Below are 26,945 nucleotides of genomic sequence, written 5' to 3'. Positions count from 1 at the left end.
GTTCGAGCTTCCGGTTTCACAGAAAACGAGATTTCCAATAAAACGCGCGTGGAAAGTGTTTTTCATGTATATAATTGAAATATCTCTAGCTCGGAAAGAGCTTTATACGCGCCGAAAGAGGAATCATTCCTTGCGGGATCAGTTTTCGATGTTATATCGCGTGCGCGCGTGTACACGTATATAACATATACAATATATATGGACGAAATCCAATACATCGGTGCCGGGGCTTTATGAGAAAATTCTCGCGCAAAATTAATTTACACGTGTGTTCAAAGAGACGAGATGAAAACTCCTACGCGCGTTAATTTCGTTTCTCGCTTTGATTCGCAATGATGAAAAAAAAAAGGACGAATCCGCGCGTATATCCTATTGCAAAGTGCGCAAATCTCCTTGAACGAAATTCGTGAAATGAACTTTGAATAAACGGAGATTCTTTCCGTTCTGCAATATCATTCTCCGAATTTTGCAGAGTACATAAGAAAAAGATAACTGCTTCTCTTTCGTCGACGGTTGGCGCCTTGATACACCTCTATTCCCGCGACACACACACACACACACACACACACACACAAGATAAAAGCCGCGCAGTTCCACAGCTCACACGATGTCTCTCTATCGTACGTGTGTTTGTGCAGCTAAGTATATATATATATAGGTTTTATACATACACACGTATATAATAAATAACGCGGCGGCGATTGAACAAGTGTGCGGCGTGCGATAGTATTCGTCGATCGGCTACTTTCAGGTCGTCTGCGTTCTTGCGTCTCTCTCTCTCTGCTGCGATCCCGTACATGCATATATACACCGTCAGTGTGTGACTCTCTCGCGTATTAAATAATAATCAACGCGTGTATACAGTTAAGTAAGTGTGTTTGTGCGTATTTTTTTTTTCTCGATAGTCGAGAAGCGCGCGGCAGCAAGAGACTCCGCATCCCATCTCGCCTGCTCCACCACCACCACCACCACCACCACCACCGTCGTCGCCGCCGTCGCCGCCACCAACAGCGTGTCGCACCAGTTTTTTGTTGTGCGCGATCATCATCTCGTTCGAGGTAGTAGCTGATTAATAAAGAAGACAGGGATAAAGGTTAGTTTACGTTCATTTTTTCTTCCTGATGCCAAAAAAAAAAAAACAGTGTACAGTGTATATTCGCGACGATACGCGTGTGTACGTGTGAGTGTGGGTTATGATAATTTCGTAGGCGCGCGCGAGAGATGTAACCTCGTCTCGCGGACTCGAGTCGTGCGCGTATATGTGTGTGCGTAATGTAATCGATGTGCAATATTCGCAATCGTACGCATATGTATGTGGATAGAAATCCCTCCCGAGCACGTATATATCGTGTACGTACATCGATGTATTCGCAAACGCCGCAGTCCATCGGCCATCCCGCCCGGGGAAAATCCAATTCTCCGCGTGCATGTGTGCGTGATCTGTCCGTGTGTTGTGTGTATACGTACGTGTGTACAGAATATATCGTAACTTCGTAGTGGTATATACGCGAGAGAATACATGTAAGAAGATTGCGTGCCCGGGCGCCGCTCACGGCGTACAACACGCATACTTACATACGTATACATACACATTTACGCGTGTATTACATGTGTACGTATAGGTGCACAGAGAGAGACTAGCGTTATGTGGCATGGATATATTATATACTTATTCGGAGTCCCAAAAAAACAAAGATTATCGTTAGAGTGCGCGACTCCTCGAGTCCACGGGCTCACTTCGTGCTACGCGCCCGGTGAACCCTATAGCGAAATTTAACCTACAAAAATTCCTTACGAGGGGTGAAAAGTCGAAATTCCCCTGCCCTCCACCGCACACGACACGATGCATATGTATGTGTGCGTATGTAGTAGAATGACGCACGCACGCGAGAGCTTGATAAATGTGTGTGTGTATGTAGCAGCGAGGGGCGGTGGCCCCGCAGCCCGAAGAGAGAGAGAAAAGAGCGGGGGCGACTCTCGCGGAGACGGCCATGTTGCCTCTCGGCTATAATACATACATGTATATATACACGCATACTTATGCAAACATGTATAGGTATAGGACAAAAACGCGCACGTTTGGACATTTCTCTCTGTATATAAATTCGTGCCTGCTGTAACTCTGTGTGCCTCTTTGTCATCATCTGTGATTCGTTTATATAATATATATGCGCGCTCGACATCCATTAAGACTGTATACATTCACCCAATTGCATTAGAATATCAAATCAAAAAAATAAAATAACGATAACGATACGCCTCTAGGTAGTCCCACACACGTACTATGTACCTAAACATACACCGCGGGGGAATCGCGGACTCGTGACGAGGCACGAGTCGGTTCGCGTTGCGTGCTTGCCTCTTCGACTCCGCCGTATTATATATATAGCGGCGGCCCTACCACGTGATATACACGTCTCGCGAGACAGGCGGTGCACATATGAGACACGAGGCTCGATTCTCGCTAATATGATATATAGGCTATATATATATATGCGTCGATGCATGTGCATCGCTTAAATATATTTGTACAATGCGGGTACCATATAGTTTTCCGTCTTTTAACTTCGCGATGCGTAATACGCTGCGGATATATACATCGGAGTAGGCGCGCGGAGGTGCGAAATCGCGTCACGCGTTTTATTATTTATATATACGTATCGAATAAACATGCACAGACATATTTAATTGTGTATCGTCATCGCGGGGATTCGTCATCGTGTTTTTTTTTTTTTTTCGTGCATCGATGGATAATTGTTTTTTTTTCGAAAAATATAAAGAGTCGTTGCTCCATTTATTGCTGTTTATTTATAATATTACGTAAACGGCGCAACGGCGGGAGAAGGTGTTTTTCTTCGTACCTATGCTTACACGTACCCTCGAGAGCTGCCAGACGCGTTTACACCTTCTATATAATACATATATAAGCCCCCGTCAGGATCGAGCGAAAAATCCCAAAGTGTTTCGAAGCGTCGCTGCAAGCTGCACGAATGTTTACCAGCCAGCAGCTTCTTCTTCTTCTTCGGCGAACACGATGATGCACGCGCGCGGCGCGAAAGAACGAGCGAGAGGCGGCGGCGGGGGTGTATATATTGTAAGTAGGTGGGGAAAAAGATGACGACGACGACGACGCACGTGTGTGAGCTGCTGATACGCGAAGTGCACGTATCGCTTCTGCTGCTGCTCGGTGCAGTGATGATACACGGGCAAAGCCATGTTGAACGCGTGAGATGACCGAAGTATGTATAGGTTGAAGATAGGGTTGAAAAATAACTATGATTGACAAATTTGAGCACTGTAGGTTCTTCCCTTGTGGGTCTACTAAGGACTACTGAATCTTAAATTTCTATTCTAGTTTTATGGGGTGACTTTGAGAAAAGTATTTAAACAATGATTTGTTTTGTTAAATCGAATGCCAATAATCATGCTTGTAATTTAAAAACTTTTCAAAATCAAAATATAGCATAATTAACTACTTCATCGATTGACTCTTAGAGAAAATTTGGCAGCATTCGACAAATGAGAAAATATGGAAAATTCTTGAAAATTAGAGATAAAACTTGTTTCGCTCATCCTGTAAGAGCTGTCAAAATGAATGAGCAGGTCAGCAGATGAAGATATTTGGTGCAAGTTGCATTTTGGTCTTGGTAAGAGCAAAATATGTCAGTACTAATCTGTTGAAAAGATATAAACAAGTTCACCTTTGAAAATTTATGCTATAATTTTATTTTTGTGCTACCCCAACCTAAAGTAACATTTCACTCCCGCTGAGCGAAATGAAAATATTACTTTAGGCTGGGGGATTCACAAAAAAGTTCATTTGCACCATGCAGTGAAAAAAGAGTCTTCGGTTTTTCACTTCCTAGCAAAAAAATATACTATTTTAAAGGAGCTTAGTTTGAAAACATGATTTTTGTCAGCAAACATTCATGATTCGAATATTTTTTCATAGTTATCTTATAAAATCAAAATGAAATTTACAAAATGAAAGTCCAATTATAGAAGGCCTACATTCTAAGATTTTTATTATGTTTAATGTACTCTTCAATAGTAAATACTTGATTATAATTTCAATTTTGTACATCTCACGTTTGTCGCGGCTCTGTCCATATACTCGACACACACGACGCGCGTATCATTATATTTATAGCCCAGCGCTTATAAATTTATAAATTTACGAGCTTATAAACTCGCGCGGCAGCAAATTTAAGGGAGAAAATCGACCGATCGATTCGATCGGCTATTCCTCTCCTCCGGCTTTTCCATCTCCTTTCTGTAATCCATATAAAAATATAAAATATCGAATTATCGAGCGCGAGGTTGTAACAAGGCGTCTCTCGCGATACACACATACACGTTATATATATAGTTATAATTACTATTATAATCCGCGCGTGATGTAGTCGATGAGTAATACGGCACGCGAGAAGTACGACGCGCGTGTACTTTATATCTATAGATACGTATACATTTTGGATTTATAACGATTCGTACATGATGTATGCACGGCCGCGGGCGCGGAAAACCACCGCCGGTTGGGGGAAATTGGAAATTGATACACAGACCGAGAGCTTTTCATCCCCCTCGAGTGCGTGTGTAGTCGAGGCCATGGACGAGGTCAAACCGACTTTGATTTCGTGTACGTTTATTAATAATAACGATAAACGTACGAATATGTGTGTGGGTCTGTCTGTGTTTGTGCATCGTTACGTAACGAGATCCAACATGCCGAGGAGATATTATACATTTGTAAGCTGCACAGCGCCAAAACTGATAACACCGATAAGACGACGACGACGACATTGATTTTCCACGCGAACTCGCGAGCTAAATGTTAATTAATGCACATATAATAATATCGTGGCTCTTTATTTCTCTTGGTCGCGAGGAGGAATAAATTTTTCGGTAATTGTTACATGCATTACTGTCTATAATTTTGACGAATTTAAACGTAAGACCACGTGATATATGCCGCATTCGACAATGAAATCGACATAAGAATTAGCGTAAATTATATTCTTACGAAAATCGATAATCATAATGGCAATTTAATCGATTTCTTATTACCACCAGAAAAATTATTTTTCAGCGCGTGAAACGACTTTGATCAATATTTTATATACTTTTACACGCTGCGGCTCTTCGCCGGTGTCAAATGTGAATCCTCGAAAATTCCTGTTTCATCGGCAAGCGTCACGAAGTGCATAAAATATTGCAAAAAATAATATTACATACTACTCTCTCTCGCGACTAGTGCTGCTGGCCCATTTTTTTTCCTCCTGTTACTCATACTTACCCAGCTGCAGAAAATTCATTATCATAGCCCTGAAGTTCTCCTCGAGAAGCTCGACGACGGTCACGAGGTCGGACGCGCCATTGTGTCAACTTTTATTCGATTCGATGACGATCGCGAGCTTGAAAGCTCTCCTCGAAAACAGCCATAATCGAAGCGGCGTCCGGCCCAACTTGTCTCGAGCGTCGACCAGCACCCCACTCGACGATTCTCGTCGTTGATCCGGAAGATGCAGAGGTCTGCAGGCCCGAGCCTCGTCTCGTCCTGCACCCCGAAGTAGCGATAGTGCGCGATAATTATAACGTTTCTCCGTTTTCTCAATTATAATTTAAGATAGCTCGAGCACGTTGAAAACTCGAAGCGTATACCTTTTCTGGAAGCAAGTGAGAGATAGACACACACACACACACACACACACACACACGATTTATAACGTAACACGAATCGATCGTTTTGTCCGACGCGCACACCCATGAATCAAAGTGTAATATACCTTGCGCAAGCCAGTAGCTGTCATTTTTTAATATTTTTTTTCTTTTACGACTCTCTTCTCTACACCTCTCGTCGTTATTATTTTTGTTTCTTCGCGTGCGCGTAATACGAGTACGATATCATACGTTTTAATAAGCGTATTACACGCTCTATAGTGCTACGTTTTTCTACGGTACAGACCCCCTTGACCGACTTTCTAATTAAATGTAACAAATTTCTCATTCTTCCTTTTGTTCTTCATCTGGCTCGAGACTTTTGTTGCTATCGTTATTTTTGTTTCGTCTCATTATACAAGACGCTCCAAACCTTTCGATCCGTATACAGATTTCCCGAGACGCAATCACTCGTTTGTGTACTCCTGTACACTTACGAGAGAGAGAGACACAGCTGCTCCACTTTCACGACGGGCTGACTCCGCAGGAAATATATTATACATTATAAATACTATATAACTCGTAACGATGCACAACGCGGCGTATTAACGGCGATTCGTAATACGCAAGAGGCATTCCTGACGCGTGCGTCTTAGTTATTTACACATCAAGGGCTGTATGCGGTGTGGATACAGTCGAGGTGTGTTTGCAGCGTTGGGGCGCTGTAGTCGCCGAGGCTGCGTAGCGAAGCGAAGCAGCCGAGGCACTACAGCGTCCGCAACGCTGCAAACACGCTGAGACGTATCCACACCGCTAACAGCCATTGATGTGTTAACAATTTTTCTGCATAAGAGCTCGTTTTGAGAACTATATCATGCATAATTGTTATGTTCCATTTAATTTCTTTATAGCACTCTAAACTAAAATCTGTAACTTTGCCGCTAGTTTTAGGCTCTCGTCTACATACTGTATATGCGTATGTCTCGTGTAAAATACTGTACATGCAACTTGTGTGGATATGTTTTTTCTGAAAAACGAGGGGTTGCATAAAGCACTGGTTGTGCCAACTTGAATCTCATTACACTGATTTTCCTAGTGTCTTGATGAGTAGAGTCGGTATAACATCGGTCACGCTGCATTTCTTTCCATTATTCAGTTTCTACTGCTTCATTTTTACAGTCATCGTGTTTAGTGCGAACACAAACATGAATTAAAAATGACATTTCTATCTCGTGTAGATATGTTTGTATTCAAGAAAGAGAGGTTAAAGGCAGCGCGAGTTGGCCCGCCACTTTGACATGTAGCAGACAGCACAGGCTACACGCACGCGAGCTGAGCGAGTCGTCTCGGCTCGAGTCTGCGGGATCGCATACAGTCGAGGAGAGCAGCGCGCTACGTGGCGACAATTCACACTTCTCCTCGACTGTAATCAGGGCTCCTCGACCTGTAATCAGGGCTCCTCGACCTGTATTCAATTGATTTCAGTGCGAGGAGAAGTATGAATTGTCGCCACATAGCGCGCTGCTCTCCTCGACTGTACGCGAATGCGTTACTCACTGAGCACGCTCAGCGCGAAATCAGCCTCAAACGGGCTCGTATGCTGAAAACATATATAGAGCCTCGCTCTGTCTCTAATGCCACGGTCATATTCATCGTGTATACATACACTACGTATTGTGTATATGGTCTCTCTGGTCGTTGAACGCGAGCTCGCACGCGGCACGCGTAATGATATACGCTTTTCACCGCCGCACGTGTCCCCCAATCAACGAATCCGTCGCAAAAGAAATTTTCAAACGCAAAGAGACAAAAAAAATGTAGTTTTAAAATTGTTCTCGTACGTGCAGAGCTGCGGGGGTAGGACACGACAGCGAGCTTATTAATTTCAAACTTCGTATATGCGATCCACACGTGGAGAGAGAGAGATTGCGGGTGTGTATAAATACGCGTGTCGTCCACACGTGTGTGTGGTATATATAGAAAATAGCCAATGCGCGCGACGTATACCAATCTGTCGACCTCGAACGTTTCAATTTCGTATCCAATACCCCGCCGCCGTCTCGTGTGTGCATGTGCAGTTTCGACTAACTAACTTCTCTTTACCCGCACATACATTGGCGCAATCATCATCATCATCATAACAAACATCGGCGTCTGCGGCGGTTGGTGTGTATATAAAGCAACCCTGGGATTAGGTAATATCCTGCGCCGATTGTTTCGACGAAAGTGACACGCACAAACACACGTATCGAGTCTCTCAACTATATTAAAGTTCCTCTCTGTTTCTCGTTATAGTTTGTTAAAGAGAGTAGTAGTCCATTATAATATACCGAGAAAAAGAAGCGATAAAAACATTAAACTGCAACAACAACAACAAACAACGACGTCTTCGTCGCTCGATTCAAGACGAACGATTAGAAGCTTCGGGCGAAGTGTTTGTATAGGTGTATATAAACGTCGTTGAGACTGACTGTTCTGCTTTTCGTCCGTCGCGAGATACTTACAGAGAGTGAAGAGATACTTCCTCCGCCTGCTGCAGCAATTAATTTACTCCTGGCGTATATACATACGTACGTATGTAAAACGCGTATGGACGAAGTTCAAGTTCGATTAACAGCATCTCTCTCTCTCTCTCTCTCCTTTTTTCTAATTGCCAACTGCGTCGGGGTTTTGATAAATCGAAATTTATACACGCCCACACTCCAGAGAAGCTGCAGTTATAAATATAATATAAATATATATAGATAGATAACGTATTTTATACGTGCAATAAGTGCACATTCGCTAGAGATAGCGAGCAAGTAAAAAGGGGGTTGTTGCATACGCCACACACACATAGCAGAGGGAGGGGAATGCAGGCCGCAGTGCTGTCGCGCGCGTCTTTTTTTTTTTTCATACCTTTTTATAAACACTCCTCTTTTCGTCGTGTCGTATAGTCGTCGTCTCGCAACGATGCATCAGCACGTGCACATCGTAGAGAGCAAAAAAAAAGAAAAACACAACCCCGATAGAAGTTCAATCGAGCGCGAATCTCGGTTAAAGGGTGCTGCTGCCGCTGCGCGAGCACACCTCGTTGCTGTCGCTCGTCCGTAGTATAAGTTGCCTCGGGGTTATGTGTCGAGAGGGCTATCGAGTAGTATAGGTCGATGATACCTTCGGCATCTACAATATATTATATATACCGCACGTATCGTGCGGTGCACGACGCTGTGGTGGTACATGAGCTTCGCTTACGATAAATATTTTCTTCGCTTCTTTTTCCCGACTTCGAACGCAACTTCGAGAACTGTCTGTATCGCGTACCATTGTGCATTTAATCGGTAATTAATCAGCGTAACTAGCGGCTAATTAATTACGAACTCGGGCGTTAGATATCCTACGTACATATACAATAATGCATCATTGTATACGTGTTCCGGAATCAATTTTCATCCCCCCCCCTTTCGTGCATAATGATATTATTATATCTATACATTGCGTATAATAGCGCGCACAACCCGAATTAATATTAACGCGAAAAGTTTTCGCGCGCGAGCGAGGAATTTTTAACGAGCAAAGTTGCCGATTTCTTACACTTTATAGAGAGAGAGAGAGAGAACTTTTTCAATCACCCCCCAAAAAAAAGGAAGGAAGAAAGAGAGGAGAGTAAAAGAAAATCGATGAAAGATTTTTTGGCTATCGTATTCTCGTGCCTATATAAAACACGATACCGAAGACGACGACGATGATGCGCTCGTTGAGAAACGGTGTCAGAGAGTAACGAGATTGCTCATATATACTTATACACAGACATACACACACACACAGTCGAAAGAAAACCGAAGGGTGTACGTATATAATATATAAACGTCGAAAGGGTGGGTCGTTCGTTCCCTGTATCATCGTCGCGTATATACATACACATAGGTATGCGTGTATGTGTCTGTATGTGTATTATACGTGTGTACGGCAGGCGGCATGGCTGCTGCTGCTGCTGCAGGTGTTGCGCGCGCTCGACTCGGCCGATCAATATTTCATTGGGCCATCGTTTATAAGTGCCTTCGGTCTCGTTCTCTCTCTCTCTCTCTGATATCACATATACGTATACTGTATAGATACATACACGTATGTACTCGAAAAAGAAATTGTTTCGTTTGCCAAATGCAGCATAAAAAACGGAGCGTCTATCATTTTTTTCAAGCTTCTTCTTCCTCGTCCGGACGCGAGGATAGGACGGAGAAGGGACGGCAGGCAGGAGTAATGCGTATGTTATGGAGAAGGTCTACGGGGTGGCGCGCGCGCGAGACTCCCGGACTTCCATACTATATATAACACATCGAAAGCGCGCGAGAAGTTTGAATCAGTCGTGTACGATGCGATTGTGTGCGCGCGTAATCGCATCGATTCGTACGAACCATGAAATTATTCGATTTACATAATAGCGAGAGAAAATGCGACTCGCAATGATATCAACGTTTATGGGTCTTCCATTAGCAAGAGTAGCCGCCTTTATCTCGCTTATATTCTCTTTACCTTTATAGCCGTTTTTTTTGTGCTTCATTCTCTGTTTTGTACACGCTCGGGGGTGGGGCGCAGGAAAAACGACGGCCGCGCGACGATTTTTCCCACTAATGGATCCGCGTGACTCCAAATTATAAAAGCGCGACGAAATGCGTCGTGATACGTATATACATACTTTTGTATTTACCGACGCTCTTTATACACACAGACATCCGATTGTAGCGATGTAAACGGACGAAAAAAGAGATTGATCTCTGCTTATTATATGTACCAACTGCGATAATTCATACCTCGCTAATATTAATTAAAAAATGAAAAAAAAGAAGATGAAAAAGGACAGATAAATCGCGTGTTTGGTCGTGTCTCTGTCGCACTGCTCTTTAGCAAGCTTCAAACACTTTGGAGTTTAAAAATTGACTCGTGCGTCATCGAACGTAGAGAATATTAAAGCATAGTTAAATAAACACACACACACAATCTCATCCTACTCTTCCTTTTTTTTCTCTCTCTGTCTCTCACTCTCCGTTTATGTACCACACGTTTTATTACTAAATTAACGTCGGATGATGAATCTTTGCGTAGGCGATTATGCAAATATACATCTCTCTCTCTCTCTCTCTCTCGCTTTATCTCTTATTAATCTGTTGATGTGTACACGTAAATTAATAAATCCTCCGCATCGCGCGTTTGTGAAAACACGAAAAAAAAACACACAAAAAAAAGGAGAGAGAGACATTTCGACTCTTCTTATTTCCCGCCAACGCGCGGGTAAAAAGCCCTCGCGAGCCATTTTCCCCTGCATTAACTTTTTAAGATGTACAATATCATCGCGTCTCGTGAGTATATGTGTACGCGTTAAACTGCAGCTTATGCTTCTCTCTTTCTCTCTCTGCCGCCGCCACACCCTTTGCTGCTACAGAGCGGCACGCGAGAAATGTCATTTTGACGCGTCGATGTGTTTATATACGGCGCGTCAAAATATCACCGAGTAGCAGCAACAGTAACAGCAGCAGCATCAGAGCTCTCCTTTTTTTTCCTTCTTCATCATCCTTCAAAAGCCCCTGTGCAGGGTTACATTATATCGCACGACAAGAGGGTGGATATACGTACGGTCGTATAGAGAGTCTCCTCGTTACCCTTGACGCGAGAAGACGAAAGAACAAAAACAAAAAAAAAAGGCATCAACCGGCTGCTGCCGGTGTTACGTGTGTTGCGCTGCGTCCCACCCGCGCACCCTATTATGCCTGTATAATACTGCTATATGGCACGCGCGTGCCCAAAAAGAGTCTTTGACCTCCACACATTATACACACGCGCGCAATGAGATTATCGACTGACACGATACGTATCACGCACGACAGCAGAGTCTCGTTTCGAAAAAAGATCATCCCTCGCTTAGTGTTTCGTGCGCCCTTTGACATTTTTCGGCGCAACTTCGAAATTCGCACACGTGTGCGCCGCCGCTGCGTATTATTATCATCATCCATATGCGCGTGCAGAGACAAACACGGGTGCTCTCGAGATCGAAAACGAAAGGAATACCTCTCGTGCCTATTATATACCTATACCACGACGGCACGCGAGGAACAAGACGGAGAGATTGAGATAGTATAGACGCTCGCGCGTGCATATCTATGTATATCTTTATGTGTGTGTGTGTGTGTGTGTATGTGCGTGTGTTCAGTACACGGCGCTTTATACTGGAAAAGCCGTGGCTGCTGCTGCTGACGCTGCCGTCGCTGGCCTCGAGGCCGATCAATAAAGTTCGGCCGTGCGCTTGCTAACTACGCTCAGCAGCTCACGTTGGAGTTGAGCGCCAGAGAGAGAGAGAGAAAGACGGGGAACCGTCGATGCCAGCGCTTCTCGCTGTACACACACACACACACATAGCATTAACGCATCGCGAATGACCGATCTTTCGTCAAGGGATTCCGTGTCAATCCGGCGCTCGTTTTATGTATTTTTTATTTTTATTTCTTATTTATCGCCGAAAATAAGTCATAGCTCTCTCGTCATCGTCATCGCGTAATAAAGGCATCAACGCGAATCGCGCGGCTGATAAAAAACTCGGCGATTTGTATTTTATTATTAACGCACGCACACGCGCTGTATCGCAAAGCTCCTCTTCTGCCTCTACGTCTCTGTCTATCGCGTTACAAGGGCGGCAAAATCTCGCGCTCGCGCGCGCACGTGTGCTTTCGTCATATTCAGTAATACAGGCGCATCGTGTACCGGTAAAAGAACGAAATTTTCCCCTTTCGACGCGACTTTTCTTTTTCGCGCTAATTTCCCACAAAAATTGCTCCGTAAACCGTGTACGGTCGCGTAACCAGCTGACTGCGCTTCTTCTTCGTCTTCTTCCGCGATTCTATCAGTAAGTCGCAGCACACGATACGCGCGCACATAATGTAGGATCGTACTACTGTTACATTACACACACACACACACACACTGACTGACATAACACACATATGCGTAGGATTTGCGCAGCAGCAGCGCAGCACAGCGGCCGCCGCCGCCGTTCGTCGTCGTCGTCGTCGCGGTGTTCGCCGGCCGCAGCAGCAGCAGCGCATATTGCGCGCGAGCTACCTAAATCCCCTCCTCACCCCCCTCGCTCTCTCTCTCTCTCTCTCCTTGCTGCTGCTGCTGTGAGTTTCGCACTCGGCGGCGCTGCTGTTGCTGCCGCCGAGCTCTACCCGAGGCTCGGCCGTTTCGCGAGCGCCGAGCGCCAGTCAGTCGTTGTGCGGGAGTGGTCCGAGACAAAAAGGCAATTTGAATTATTATAATTACAAAAAGTACGGTATATACATCAATATATATATAGGACAAAATTTGCGTTGGCACGCCACTTAATTGCAAACTACACAGCACTCAACCGATCTCCTTTTTTTTTAAATTAAAAAATCATTAAAAAGTATTATATATACCGGAACAGACAACGGACAGAGTTTTTAATTTGGACACGGGAAGAAGGAGAATCTTCGCCCTTTGTAAATTTTGATTCGTTTTTGGTGTGAAAACAGAAGAAATATTATAAAAGTGAGTGTGAGTTGTGTCGAGCCGACGAAATATAGAGCTCTCTATACCATCGTCGTCGTCGTCATCGCGTGTCGCGGCGCCTTCTTCGCTTTTTAAATATAATATTAATAATAATAACGTTTTAAGAGTATTTCATACGTGTATATAAAAAGGAGGAAGAGAAGAGATCACAGCGAGAGAGAGAGAGCCGATTTATAAATATAACGTACAAAATTCACACGCACACGGGGGCACTCTCTTGTGTCTGTGTACGTGTGTGTGTGTGTGCCGTGTGTCTTCTTGGTGCCTTGTCTCTGTGTATGTGCGCATATTCGTCTCTCTCTGCCTGCCCTGGGGTATGTGTGTGCGTGTGTGTGCGTATATCTCCGAGTCTCCGAGAAGAGAGTGGAAGCAGCAAAAAAAAAGCCAAAAAGCCGTGTATCATAACCATTTCTTCGCCTTTTTTTTTTCGCCGCATGCCGTATAGATACGCGAAACTCGCACGCACACACGCGCATCGCGCATTTATTACAGCGAGAGTGAGCTTCTCTTGGCCGTATTACATACGCGTATTATAGGTGTGTGCGAGTGCAACCGCGGCAGCGACGGCGGAGGAGCAGCAGCAGCTCGAGCTCACCGTGCGCGATATAATGTCTCCGTCTCACTTACTCTCTACGTCGTCGTCGTCGACTCCGTTCGTTCTATATATGTAACTTCGGGTTACTACTACTACGTGTGTAAGCGCGAATCGCTCTGTGGATGTGTTTTCTGTCTCTTTTTCGCTTCTCCCTTTTGCGTGTATAAAGCAGCAGCATCAGCGGTTGTGCGTGTGTGCGTATATATATGTGTTTTACCCCCGCCAAACGCAGCCGTCGTAGTAGCTGCTGCTGCTAACGCCGCCGCTGCTGCTGTTACTGCCTGCTACTGCCGTATAGTATATTGAGAAATTCTTCGTAAATCTACGTATTACACCTCTCGTTGTACGTACGCCCGGGGCACTCGTAACCAATAAAAAAAAAAAGAGAGAGAGAAAGAGATTTCGCATAGGTGTGCGAGAAACAAAAAAAAAACGAGGAACCCGTAGAGAGAGACAGATTCTCTTACTCTGTACGAGCCGCCGCCGCCGCCACCGCCGCCGTGTGTTTGTAATCAGTCCGTGTTGATACGTGTTTCGGGGCAGTACCTCAGTATAAGCGTGCGTGCGTGTCCGTGTGTAACGAGCAAATAATTCACAACGAAGTACGTATTGAGCATCGCGCAAAAATTTATAACGCATAATAATCTATCTCTCTCTGTCTACGCATCTGCCGGACGGTGTCGGCTATCTCTCTTTCTCTTTCTTTACACAGTGCCTAAAAAATCGTCGAGTATATATCATAATCCTCTCCTCGGTTTTTGTGTCTTGTGGTCTGTGCTTCTTGCCTTGCGTGTGCGTGTGCGTGTTGCCGACTGAATTCGCGCAGTTTCACATATATATACCACACCGGAGACTTTTTGAGGTTATAATACGTTACGCGGCTCGCTCTCTATCTGTCTCTCTTTCTGCAGTATTATAGGCTTCCTTGTCTCTCTCTCTCTCTCTCTCGTGCAGATGTAACATACATTCGTACGGATACATCTGCTAACCACGAGTGTGTGTGCCTGTGTGTTTGTGCGTGCATCACAGTGCCCCGATCGAAAGAACGAAGATTCTCTCCTCCTGTACACGGTGGTATTAACTTCTGGTACACGTTAATACACCTGGCGGAGCAGCAGCAACGCGCAGAGGTTCTCAATCTCTCGATTTTCTCGCAGTTAACGCGCATTACAACGACAACGACAACAACAACAAAACGACTCCGAAAATCCGCGTTAACGCCTATAACATATATAATCGTGTGGGTTTCCCAATGTGCTGCTGCTGCTGTATGTGCCGCGGGGCGCATCCTCTTCTCCGTCTGTCCATTCACTTTTGCGAGTGTCGCCGCGCTCCGACTCGTATAGTACATAACGCCGTATGATTATATATATGTACGATGATAATAATGTAATAATGTATATAGAACCGTCCATGGTCGACGGTCCGCCCGTTATGTATATCCATGTAAAGACTCATTACGACGTCATCATTTGTGTATGTATGTATATATCTATATACACATTCTTTTGCGTATGAGTCATCGGTCTCGGGCCACATCGCGTTCTCTCGTCGTGTCTCTCTCTCTTATATACACTTCTCGGGCGCGTATATTACGTGCTATATATTAATACGGAGTCCGCGCCGCGCGCTTCATTGATTCGCGGCTCTGGCTGGCTGGCTACCTCTCTCTCTGACTCTTCGAAACTCTCTCGTGTCGTCGTGTGTGTAATATGTATTGTAGACACGAGGAAAAATCATCCATTTTTTTTACTCTCTCTGTGACTAGAACTATCATTATTGCTATCTTGCTACTACTGCTACAACTTCTTCTGCAGCTGCTTGGCTTTCTCGACGTCGTCGTCGTCATCGCGTACAAAGTCATGCGAATGTCTTCCGCCGCGTATCGCACACGTACATACATACATACATTCATTAATACAAACGCAGACTCACGTATATATGTACAATACAAACAAGCGCACATATATATACAGACATCTCTCTTTTACACGGAGTTCTGTGCGCGAGCGAGCGAGCGAGCGAGCGAGAGAGAAGCACAGCGCCGTTTTATCGATTCCTTGCGCCTCACGGCGGCAGCGGCGGCTCGTGCCAACGCTTGGCTCTCTGCTGCGGCCCGACGCAGCCGAGCTCCGCTGCCTCTGCTGCTGCTCCGAACGTCGTGTGTGTGTGTGTATATGTGTATGCGTGCCGGCAGCAGCGGCGGCTGCTGCTGCTTCTGCCTCCGAGTTTTGTACGTAGAGAGAGAAAACGCGCATATGCGCAAACACGCTCGCGCTCCATGCGTGCAAAAATTTTGCTGTACAGAAGAAGCTTCCTCTCTTCTTCTCTCTCGGTGTTTTATTAATTTTTTCTTGTTTTCGCGCACACAATTACATTTATGTTTTTTTGGGAGCTCTCCGTTCCATCGATTTCGAGGCTTACGACACTATTTCTACTCGGTTGTTTATATAGATTAAGTACACATACGCACGACACACATCGCGCGCGCGTGTAATGATATTCCAGACCGGAGCTTTCCGTGCGGCTGCCTGCTTGCCTGCCTGCCTCTTTTTTTTTTTTTTTTATTACCGTACTTGACCTATATATCGTTAGCAGCAGCAGCAACGGTGTGTGGCAGCACTTCTCGTCGATTACAAACGATTTCTCAAAAAAAAAAAAAAAAAGAATGTATAAAATAAAATAAAGTAAAATAATAGTGCCGTTGCTGCTGCTGCTGCTGCTGCGGCGAAAAGATAGCGCGCAAAAAAAAAACATGGGCTTTTTGGATATAAGCCAGAAATAGAGCGAGAGCTGCTGCTGCTGTGCTCCGAGAGTGAAATCGATCGCGAGATGTTGAAGCAGAGAAAAGATTTTTTTTTTCTGCTCGTGTCCGAAACACAATGTACGTGTGTCTCTGGAGAAGTATAAATGTGGTAACCAGAGTTGTCTCTCGCACGCACGCATACACACATACGCTTACATACACCTACCATATAAAACGTCTCTCTGTCGCAATCTAATCTTGGCCGCTGTGCTGCTGCTGCTTCGAGAGATCCGCGCGAGTCTCAGCGAGAGAGAGAGAGCAAAGAGGCAAACGCAAGGAAGGGCGCACTTTACTTGGAAGCACGTGTTCTCGTGTGTGCGCGTCGTCGTCGTCGTCTCTCTCTCTCTCCGGCATGTCTCTCTTCCTCCTCTCTCTATATAATATGTCTGCTTCAGCTTCGAAGCTAAGAGAGAGAGAGCTTCACTCTCGTCTTCGTCGCCGTCGCAAGCTCACTTTCGACGACGTTGTTGTCGTCGAAAATAGACGGCGGATTTTCAAATGCCGTGTGAGAGCGACTCCGATCTCTCCGAGTTCTCTCTCCTGTGTATCGCGCGAAGATGTCTGCGTCTGTCTGTCCGTGTGTGTGTATGTTATAAGTACGAAATCGACTGTAATGAGAGACGTTTTACGGGTAAATTAGGAAAACGACGATTTGTTACTTGAGCTTAAAGTCGCACGGAAAAGCTCCGTCGTTTTTGTCTTTAAATGATACACGAAAGAAAAATTGATGTCCAAATTTGGCGCGAGATAATCGCGCCCACCTGCTCAACGGAAGAACCAACGGCATTAATAAAAAAAATCGTTATATATCTTCCGTGTGCGTGTTTATTTCCGTTATATCGCGAAACAAACACACACACACAAACACTGACACACAGTCCCTGAGAACGTGAATTATTACCATTTGTGAAAGTATCATCTCGCCTCTCTCGATTGTCTTGTCTCTCGATTCGTCGGTAACACAAATCGGCAGCTATAACGCCGTCGCGCAGTCAGGTTGCGAGATAACAAATGATACAAGGTGCGCGATTAAAACTCCGGCCTACGTTTTGTTATTTAATGTTTTCGCGATTATAAATTAAGTGACGTCTTCTCTCTCTCTGTCTTCGCTCGCGCGCGCAGTTAGTCATGTATAAACACAGACCCACACACGTACTCGGGTTTATATACTTCTCAGTATAACTTTTAATTGAGCCGTGCGCAATTTTTCAATGAAAACGACGACGTCGACGACGACGACGACGACGTTGAACAGCACACACGTGAGTGCGTCGATGTAGAACGCGACTATATAGAAGGAGGATGTGACGATCGCGAGTCTCTTGGTATTATACATGCGTGTGTAATTGATAAATTCGATCGTTATTGCGCTCTCGGATTCGTGTGTGTGTGTGCGTATGCAAGCGCACCTTTTGACTTTTTGAGATAATTTGTTGCCTTTTGGCTCTTGACGTGGCTCGCTGCCATAAACATCGTTTTTATTGCCCCTCCTATCCCGCATGTATGATGCACGAGTGCGTTGTTTTGTACACGTTCTCTATCTCGCTCTTTAAAATATATTTCATTATTATTATTATTATTATTATTACATAAATGCCATACGTATGAATCATATTGCCTTGTGCAACCTCGAATTAAAAAAAAACAAAAAAAAAATTTCTTATTAATAAATATTCTCTTCTTCCCATCAACAGAAATGTCGGTCGACAAAGAAGAGCTGGTGCAGCGCGCGAAGCTGGCCGAGCAGGCCGAGCGCTACGACGACATGGCCTCGGCGATGAAGTCCGTGACCGAGACCGGCGTCGAGCTGTCGAACGAGGAGCGAAATCTCCTCTCGGTGGCCTACAAGAACGTGGTCGGCGCGAGGCGCAGCTCGTGGCGCGTCATCTCGTCGATCGAGCAAAAGACCGAGGGCTCCGAGCGCAAACAGCAGATGGCCAAGGAGTACAGGGAAAAGGTCGAGAAGGAGCTCAGGGAGATCTGTTACGATGTTCTGGTTCGTATATTCTTTCTTTCTTCCTCCTTTTTTTTTATCAGCTATATGTATATAACGGCGTTAAAGAGCTTTGACATCGTCGCGCGCAAAATGGGATTAAATCACTTGGCGTTCCTCTACAAGCCGCGAATGAGAGAGAGAGAGAGATAGAGAGTTAATCGATTCAACTTGCGCGTCTCGGCTCGGCTCCGCTGTGGCACAGAGACGACTATATAAGAGAAGAGAGAGAGAGAGAGAGAAAAAGAGCAGAGAGAAATTATCCGACTACTACTACTACTGCTGCTGCTTCTGCTCTCTTGTCGGAAGTGAAGAATGAAAAAATTGGTCAAGGTTGGACACTGCGCCGCTGCTCTCTTAACCGCCGTAATCGTCGTCGATCATTTCTCCCTCTCTCGCACGCGATTACTTACTTGTGTGCAATAACTTACTTTTCTCTCTCTTTCTCGATATATATTTTTTTTTATTATAATGTAACGTCGTTTTGTAAATTTGATTTTTGTAAACTTGACGTCACGTGCGCGCGCGCCTTCGGATAATTTAATAACTCGCTCTCGATGTCGAGCCGCTCGTTGAACTGCCATTTCTGAAATTTTATCACCGCGACTAGAAAATGCCTAATTATAGACGCGCGCGCGTTTCAACGCGGAAAAATCTGTTGTCAAGCGCGACACGGCAGCTTGGCAGGCGCACCTCTAAATTTTGCTTGAAAAAAAAAAAAGATTATTTTTTTCTCTCGCTATCCCAATAAACAATATAATACGAGCCAGGCGCGATTCCAAGGCGAAATGTGACATTTGCAGTGACATAATTTACATTGGGTAATAAGCATTTTCTCTCTCTCGCTCTTCGCACTTGTCGTTGAGAGTTATTATATACCGTCTCGTTTCTTTTACGTTTTAACGCGCACGCACGTGTGCTGCTGCTGCGCACAGTTGTGTTGTTTTTCATGCGACCCTGCCCCGCGCGTCCGACGAAATAAAAGCAACGAATAAATATATCCGCTGCCCTTTCTCAACGCTTCGTTAAGATTCTGACAATGGTCGGAATAATAATAACGAAAAAAAAAAAATTGATAATAAACGAACGAAGAAGTAAAAAAAAGGGAATAAAGAACGGAAGGCGATATATCGATTCGTTTCTCGACCTTCGTGCGCAACTCGCCTGTGTATGTGCGTCCGTATCAACGTATCTTACGACGCGAAGAAATAATAATGAAAAAAAAAAAATTATCATTTTTTCTCTCTATCTCTCTCGTGCGGATATCATTTTCCACGTTAGCCCTTGAAGCTTTGTGTAATATATAGTGCGCGACGACGACGACTTCTCCTACGGAGAGCTCCTCTTGCGGAATACGTGTATATTTTTTCATGTAAATATATACACGCGCGTACGCGTAAAAAGGGTTTTGCAACGTCGCAGGACAAGCAGCGGCTGCGCGCGTCTAGACCACTTCGCCAATATTTTTTCTATATATATATGTTTAATTGATTTCGACGACGTTTCTGTGTTTTCTTTTCCTTTCTCCCCCATCGCGTTTCGGAGCACTCGCGCGCGCGCGCGGCTTGAAAAAAATCGAAATCCAATGTCGTTATTACATCATACGTACATATAGTAGAAAAAGAAAGTTTATCGAGACGCGTCGATAATATCGAAAAAAAAAAATAATATCGCTACGTCTTAATCAACGGCAACGCCGTGTAAGTACAATTAATGCGTCGTCCTGCACACATACACGCGAGAGAGAGAGAATCCGGAAATGGCACAATGTGCACACGATACATAACGCCGCAAGTGCTGCTGCTGCTGCTGCGCGTCGCGCGTACTTTTACACACACACACACACACACACACACACACACACACACACACACACACACACACACACATCATGCGATAATACGTGTGTACAAGTATTACGTGGTACGCCGTGTGTGTGTATGTGTGTTTTTGCGTCTGCTGCTGCTGCTGCATGGGGAAGCGGAAGCGGACGCGACACGCCCGATCGCGACGTGCTTTACTTAACTTGCGCGCGGCGCGCATTTATATACGATGCCCGTGTAGCTCTCGCTTTAATGCTGTTTAGTATGGAAGTGGAATTTGAAAAACCAGTTATGTCTCTTCGCGCTAGACTCACTCGACGGGGCACAAGCTCGGGCGCGCTAGCGTGCATACTTGCTGGTATTTTTTTTTTTTTCTATATAAAAGCTTACCTTCTTTTCGTGCTCAGCGAGCAACAGCAAGTAGAGGATTTTTCCTCGTTTTATACGTGCTCTCGTGGTTATAGATAGTGGTGGTAGCCTCGGAGATCGTAAAAAAAAAAGGAAGAAAAAAAAATCGTAACGCACGTGTGCCGCGTGTCTTCGGCTATATTATATACCATATAAAACGCGGGCGCGGGTCAAGGGTAACGAGATGGAATTTATTAGACGCGTATCCCCGTGGCCGTATTATATGTACGAGAAGAGATGCTTCTAATAAATGCCCACCCGAAGAAAAGCTTCTCTGTATACCTTTATACACCATGGCTCTCTCTCTCGGCCGGCCCCGAGAAGTATTATATAGAGAAGCTCACGGAAAGTATATAAATTTCTTCGGCTCTCATTACCTCGTCTCGAGCGCGTGTACATTATAACGAAAGTGTCGTTTCTCTCGCGCGTCCCAATGCCCTTTTCTCTATATAAGCAGGAAAAAAGAAGAGCGAGTCAGAGAAAGAGAGGAAAAAATGTTACTCGTGCGTTATAAAAAAAACACACTCGTACAGAGAAAAGTCTCTCTCTCTCTCTCTCTACCCTCGGATGCACTTTGTATTCTCTTCGTACCTACACATAACATACACGCTTTTTTTCTCACCCTCTGTCTCTGGCTGGCTGCTGCTGTTGCACTATGTGCAGCATGTATAAAGTAGTATATGATATACACACGAGAGCGTATATAGCATAACGAAAGAGAAAGAAAGGAAAGAAAGATGAGTTTGCAAAGCGCTGCCGCGCGCTCTAGAGCTCTAGCTAGCTAGCTATACGCTATATCTCTCTCTACTGCCGCGCAGTAAAACTGGAGCAAGGTTTTAATCGCCGAGCCGTGCATTATAGAGCCATATAGGCGCCGTCTCTCCGTTGTGTGTATGTATATTATATATATATACGTGTGCTATTGCCTCATATATAATACGAGCGACGATGATAATACGCGCGCGCGGAGTAATAATTACTCAGAGTCGCGTCGCGGAGCGCAAACGCGCGCGAATATTTCGCGCATTTCAATACACGTATATATACAATATATACGCGCGTGCGTGCATGCGTGCGTTTTGATGTCGAGCGGGACGCGCGCGCGCGCGTGTACATTCATACGAGTAAGCGCTTATAAACCGAAATACGTATATAAACAATATTTGTAATGGTAATGCTCGTCGTCGTCGTCGTCGTCATCGTTTTGTTTGCGTGTAATACGTAGATGGCATCCACCGCAACGGTACGTAGGTACGCGCGTGTGTGTACATTATATCGATTTAATCTCGAATATAATTCGAGAGAGAGAGAGAGAGTGAGGCTGATATGACACGAGCTTTACAACCGAAGGGTTGCGAGAGGGAATATATAGAGCTCTCTCTCTCTGTGCTCTGCTTTGCTCGGGCTCTCTCCCTGATGTTCGTGACGTCATTGCCGAGGTTGTGCCCGTTATAACGTTCACATAGGTGCATACACGCAGCGAGAGAGAGAGAGAGAGCACTGGCAAACAATAGCTTTCAACGTCAAAAGCTCTCTCTCTCGAACTTAAATTTTCAATAGAGCAATCGAGGTTTCGATACGTATACGTGTTATATACGGTGCTGCAGCAGCACAAGGGAGGGGTAGTGTATATTTTTGGGGGAGGGTTTGGTTGAAATTCGACGAAAACTGCAATTATTTTTTGTACTAACGATTTGCGCTTTTTTTGCACTTTTACAGGGTCTTCTTGACAAGTACCTCATCCTCAAGGCGAGCAACGCGGAGAGCAAAGTCTTCTACCTCAAGATGAAGGGAGATTACTTCAGGTATCTTGCGGAGGTTGCCACCGGTGACAATAGATACGGTAAGGATCCGATTCTTCTTCTTTTTTTTTTTTTTATTATCAGCCTTCGTCTTTTTTTTTATTATTATTCTTCATTGAAAAATTATGCATTAAACTCTCGATGAAAGAAACAATGAACTTGCTCGATGATGCACGTGCCTTTTCATCCTTGGACAATCCCATATATCGGTGAATATTTCGAGGAAACAAGAGGGATTGTCCTCTCTTCATTGTTACTTCGTTATTACTCTATTTTTTTTTACTTCTAATAATATAATGCTATATATACAAGCCTACATATTTAAAAATGAAACATGTATACTAATCGATTTACTCACCGAACAAAAATGCAACAACAACAGCCGTCGTAGAGGACAGTCAAAAGGCATACTCGGACGCGTTCGAAATCAGCAAATCCAAAATGCAGCCAACCCATCCAATCAGGCTAGGACTCGCGCTCAATTTCTCCGTCTTCTATTACGAGATTCTAAATTCGCCGGACAAGGCCTGCCAGTTGGCCAAACAGGTATACACAGCTAGCTGATTACAAGAGAGCAATCGCACCGAAATTGTGGGAGAGTAAGACAGAGAGAAAAAAAATGTATATATATGCCGATGGTTCAGGGTTATTGTTCGAAAGAAAGAAAAAAAACACACACATGTCGTATATAAAATAATATAATACAGACGCACACACACACACGTTCATCGGAGCAAACGTGACTTGATCAGTATTATAAAAAAAATATGTATATAATGTTTATGAATATGCAACATTTTTATAAGCTTATTCTTTTCAGCGAGAGAGAATCGAGGTTATCATCGAATTTTTTCCGTTCTACTGCCGTGTCGATTATTTAAATATTCGTACACGAGCTTTTACCTTTAACGCTTGGTTCTTTTCGTCTTTTTTATTTTTAATATAATTTTTATTCCGTTGTTTTGAGATGATCAAAACGAAGCTGGTCCACAGCTGATGAAATTAAACTTGTAAATTTTTTTTTTTGACACTTGTATATTATCATCTTTGACGTTTTACAGTCGTGGTGGAGGACTCGCAGAAAGCTTACCAGGAAGCATTCGAGATAGCGAAAAGCAAGATGCAGCCGACACATCCTATTAGGCTCGGTTTGGCCCTCAACTTTTCCGTATTCTATTACGAGATCATCAATTCGCCAGCCAGAGCTTGTCATTTGGCTAAACAGGTTGGACGCGCGCCGCCCGCCGTCGGTTGGCGTCGGTCTAATTTGCTTGAGATTTTGGCTTCGAGCTTTGCGTGATTTTACAAAAAAGAACCAAAAAAAAAAATTTGCATCGAAAAAACCTTGACTCATATCATATCGTTGATACATGAATTAATAAGACCATCATCAGATTTTTAACGCAAAAACGCATTGTTAAAAAGAAGTGTTCTTCCTCTACTTTTTTTTAATCACAAAAATGTCTATGTGTGTGTTATTATTACAAAGCAATTTTATTATGACAAAAATAATTGATCGACTATATACACGTTCGAGCGCTCTTGAACAGTGGCAAAAGTGTGTGTTATATTAGAACTAACCATCGTTTTTTTTTCTTCTTACTCTCTCACAGTTGTTGTAGGCTCAATTTTTTTTTTTTAACTCAAATTCATAATACCGTATAAATTTACTGATGCACTTTTTTTTTCTCCATAACGTATAGGCATTCGACGATGCGATTGCCGAGCTCGACACACTAAACGAGGACAGCTACAAGGACTCGACGCTGATAATGCAGCTGCTGCGTGACAACCTCACCCTATGGACCAGTGACACACAGGGTGACGGCGACGAGCCACAAGAGGGCGGCGACAACTAACCCTCATAAAACCAATAAAACACAAAAAAAAACACATTACTTATATATAAATAAAATATAAGCGCGCGAGTCTTCAAGAACAATTGAAGAAGATTAAGAAAAAAAAACAAATATACAAAAACAACAAAACAACAATGATGAAAAATGAAAAAATCAGAAAATAATTATTATACTATTTGAATAACAAGACACAGGAAAATTGCCTCCTTCAATTTCATCATCTGTCTCCTTACTCTTACCTCCCCCCCCCCCCCCNCCCTCCGTTCAATCAGAAATTCCTTGTCCATAAACTTTACCTCAAGTTCGTGTGTGTGATAATATCCCTCGGGGGTAAAATTCTCTTGTCACGTCATCGAAGTTTTTCGCTTCAGTGGTTTATACCTGTATTTACACTCTAATCAGTATATAAACGATTTTTCACTATGTTTAAGACTAGTTAAAATGAAAGAAGAACGGACTCGACAAAGAATTTACCAATTGTAAACAAATCAGAGGGATATTTTATAAAAACGTCCTATTTGTCATGTATATGGGTAATAAATAAAAAAAAACCACACAAACACAAAACGCCGCGTAAATTAGCACCTTTTTCACCCGATCACTGAGTACTGATTCCATCGTGACTCTTTCCTGGAATTATTCATTTCTGAAAAATCTTTTTCACGAGACGATTAATCGATCATGAAAATTTACATAGAGTCAATACTTGGTGTCTAAAAAAACGAAAAGTATGTCTTTCCCCTCTTTCGCCTCTTGTCTATTTGTACTTCATCAAAACTCATTTTATCATGCCGCTTCGTACCCTTCTTTTTCACGACCTTCCTTCAGAAAGTATAAGAACGCATTTTCTCTCGCAACTACTTCCCTCCGGGTGCCTTCCTCTCTCTTTCTCTCTCTTTCCAACTTTCCAACTTCGAATTTCATGTATGCATCTCTGTGAAACAATTTGCATTTCTCACCTTCTCTCGTTTATCTTCCTTTCACTGGTTTCCGCATTAATTTAGGGCCAGCGAGAGGAAGAAAAATTGTAACAATTCGCGCGAGCTTTATAGCTCGGGCAAAGAGAAGATGAAACGTGTAAATCTGTTTTCATCGGTGTGAAACATAAAAAAACTATTATATTTGAAGAGAACCAAACACTTTGATGGAAGAGTGAAGCGCTCAATTTTTAATGGTATATAATGGAATTATGTGTGAATACATACTATTTATATATTAAAAAGAAAACAAAAACCAAAAAACTTGAAAGATAATATCATCTTGAATTTTACTTTTTAACGCAACACACGCTTCAACTTACATACTTGTTCAATCAAAAAAAAATGAAAGAAATAACAAAACGACGAAGCAAAATTTAATGGACATTGTTCTTAATATCCTCTTTGATGTTGTGAATCAAATTCAAGTTTTACTGCAAAAAAGCCGAGAGAATGGAAGAATATGTTTTCTGAATCAAGGTGGTATGCATGAGCGTGCGCGCACACACACACGAAGGAGAAGCGTCGAAATGTCAGAATAAACAATTAATATTGTAATAGCGAAACCATTTAAGCTTTAAACAAAAAATAAAGAAAAATTTAACGTGACATTGTGTGTAAGTTCGAGCTAAATTTACTGTCATTTAATTATTATAATACATGTAATATGTAAAAATGCGGCTCGATCGATGGGTTTCGATTAGAAAACTGATAAATGAAATAAGACAAAAAAAAACAAATAATGACTCACGAATTATCTTCATCTTCTTTTTAACAATTATGATGATTACAAGATGTTTATTCGGTTTCTCTTTTTTCGTTTGTGTTACTTGTCCGTTAATTATTTATCATATCATTATATTATATTTACTTTTTTAATTACTTATACTTTTCTTCTTACCTGTATCTTTTATTACTACTGCATACTACCAATCAGTTTTTCGTTGTGATACAAGATTTTTTTTTATAAATAACAACAGCATTGTGAATGCGGCGTTTATATATGATATATATATTTTTTTTTTTCGTGAACAAAAGCCATCTGAGTACCAAGTACTGAAATTTTGTATTCGAGAAAAAATAGTAGGTGTTATTCCTTCGTTATTTTTGTTTTCCTTGTTCAAATGAGAGTGTTTAATGATCGCGCATTGGTAAATATGATCGTTTTTTGAATGTCCAATTTTATATTAATGCGACATATTACATGTCAAAGTAGAGTGAACAAAAAAGAAGAAATTAGAGCATTTTTACACATTTTAACGTGCTTTTACCAGAACCGATTAGCAAAATAAAGAGGATGATAAAAAGTGTGTTAATTAAAAGTATTTTGCCCGTTGATGATTATCGATCTTGGATTGTAATTTTTACTTTGCCGTTATTATTTTTCTCGCGATCGTTACTTTTGTAATTACTTTAGTAACAAAGTAAAATAAGGAAGAATTAAAAAATTCCAGAAAAAATAAA

The 26,945-nt window shown here is 43.1% G+C and overlaps 1 protein-coding gene across 5 annotated transcripts; it reads left to right on the top strand.

The window, feature by feature from the left end:
• The first annotated feature begins 729 nt into the window (after nt 1–729).
• LOC106653741 (14-3-3 protein zeta) lies at nt 730–26,945 on the top strand. Of its 5 annotated transcripts, none has more exons than XM_014373283.2 (5): nt 730–1,093; nt 18,314–18,615; nt 22,563–22,686; nt 23,028–23,191; nt 24,349–26,945. In XM_014373283.2, exons 2-5 carry the CDS (start codon nt 18,316–18,318, stop codon nt 24,502–24,504), a joined length of 744 nt encoding a protein of 247 aa, XP_014228769.1. In that variant the 5' UTR covers nt 730–1,093; nt 18,314–18,315; the 3' UTR covers nt 24,505–26,945. The 5 variants fall into 5 exon arrangements, with proteins under 5 accessions (XP_014228769.1, XP_014228771.1, XP_014228767.1 ...); XM_014373285.2 differs by lacking the exons at nt 730–1,093; nt 23,028–23,191 and adding exons at nt 12,871–13,197; nt 23,707–23,870; XM_014373281.2 differs by lacking the exon at nt 730–1,093 and adding an exon at nt 12,875–13,197.

Source organism: Trichogramma pretiosum, unplaced genomic scaffold, assembly GCF_000599845.2.
Source record: "Trichogramma pretiosum strain Unisexual culture from Peru unplaced genomic scaffold, Tpre_2.0 scaffold133, whole genome shotgun sequence".
NCBI lineage: Eukaryota > Metazoa > Arthropoda > Insecta > Hymenoptera > Trichogrammatidae > Trichogramma > Trichogramma pretiosum.
This window is presented reverse-complemented; position numbering and strand designations above follow the sequence as displayed.

Excerpts from the sequence above, each read along its gene's own strand:
- LOC106653741 (XM_014373283.2), top strand. The coding sequence starts at position 18,316 with ATGTCGGTCGACAAAGAAGAGCTGGTGCAGCGCGCGAAGCTGGCCGAG. Across the intron at positions 22,687-23,027 it reads CACCGGTGACAATAGATACG|CCGTCGTAGAGGACAGTCAA; the intron begins GTAAGGATCCGA and ends CAACAACAACAG. Across the intron at positions 23,192-24,348 it reads CCTGCCAGTTGGCCAAACAG|GCATTCGACGATGCGATTGC; the intron begins GTATACACAGCT and ends CATAACGTATAG.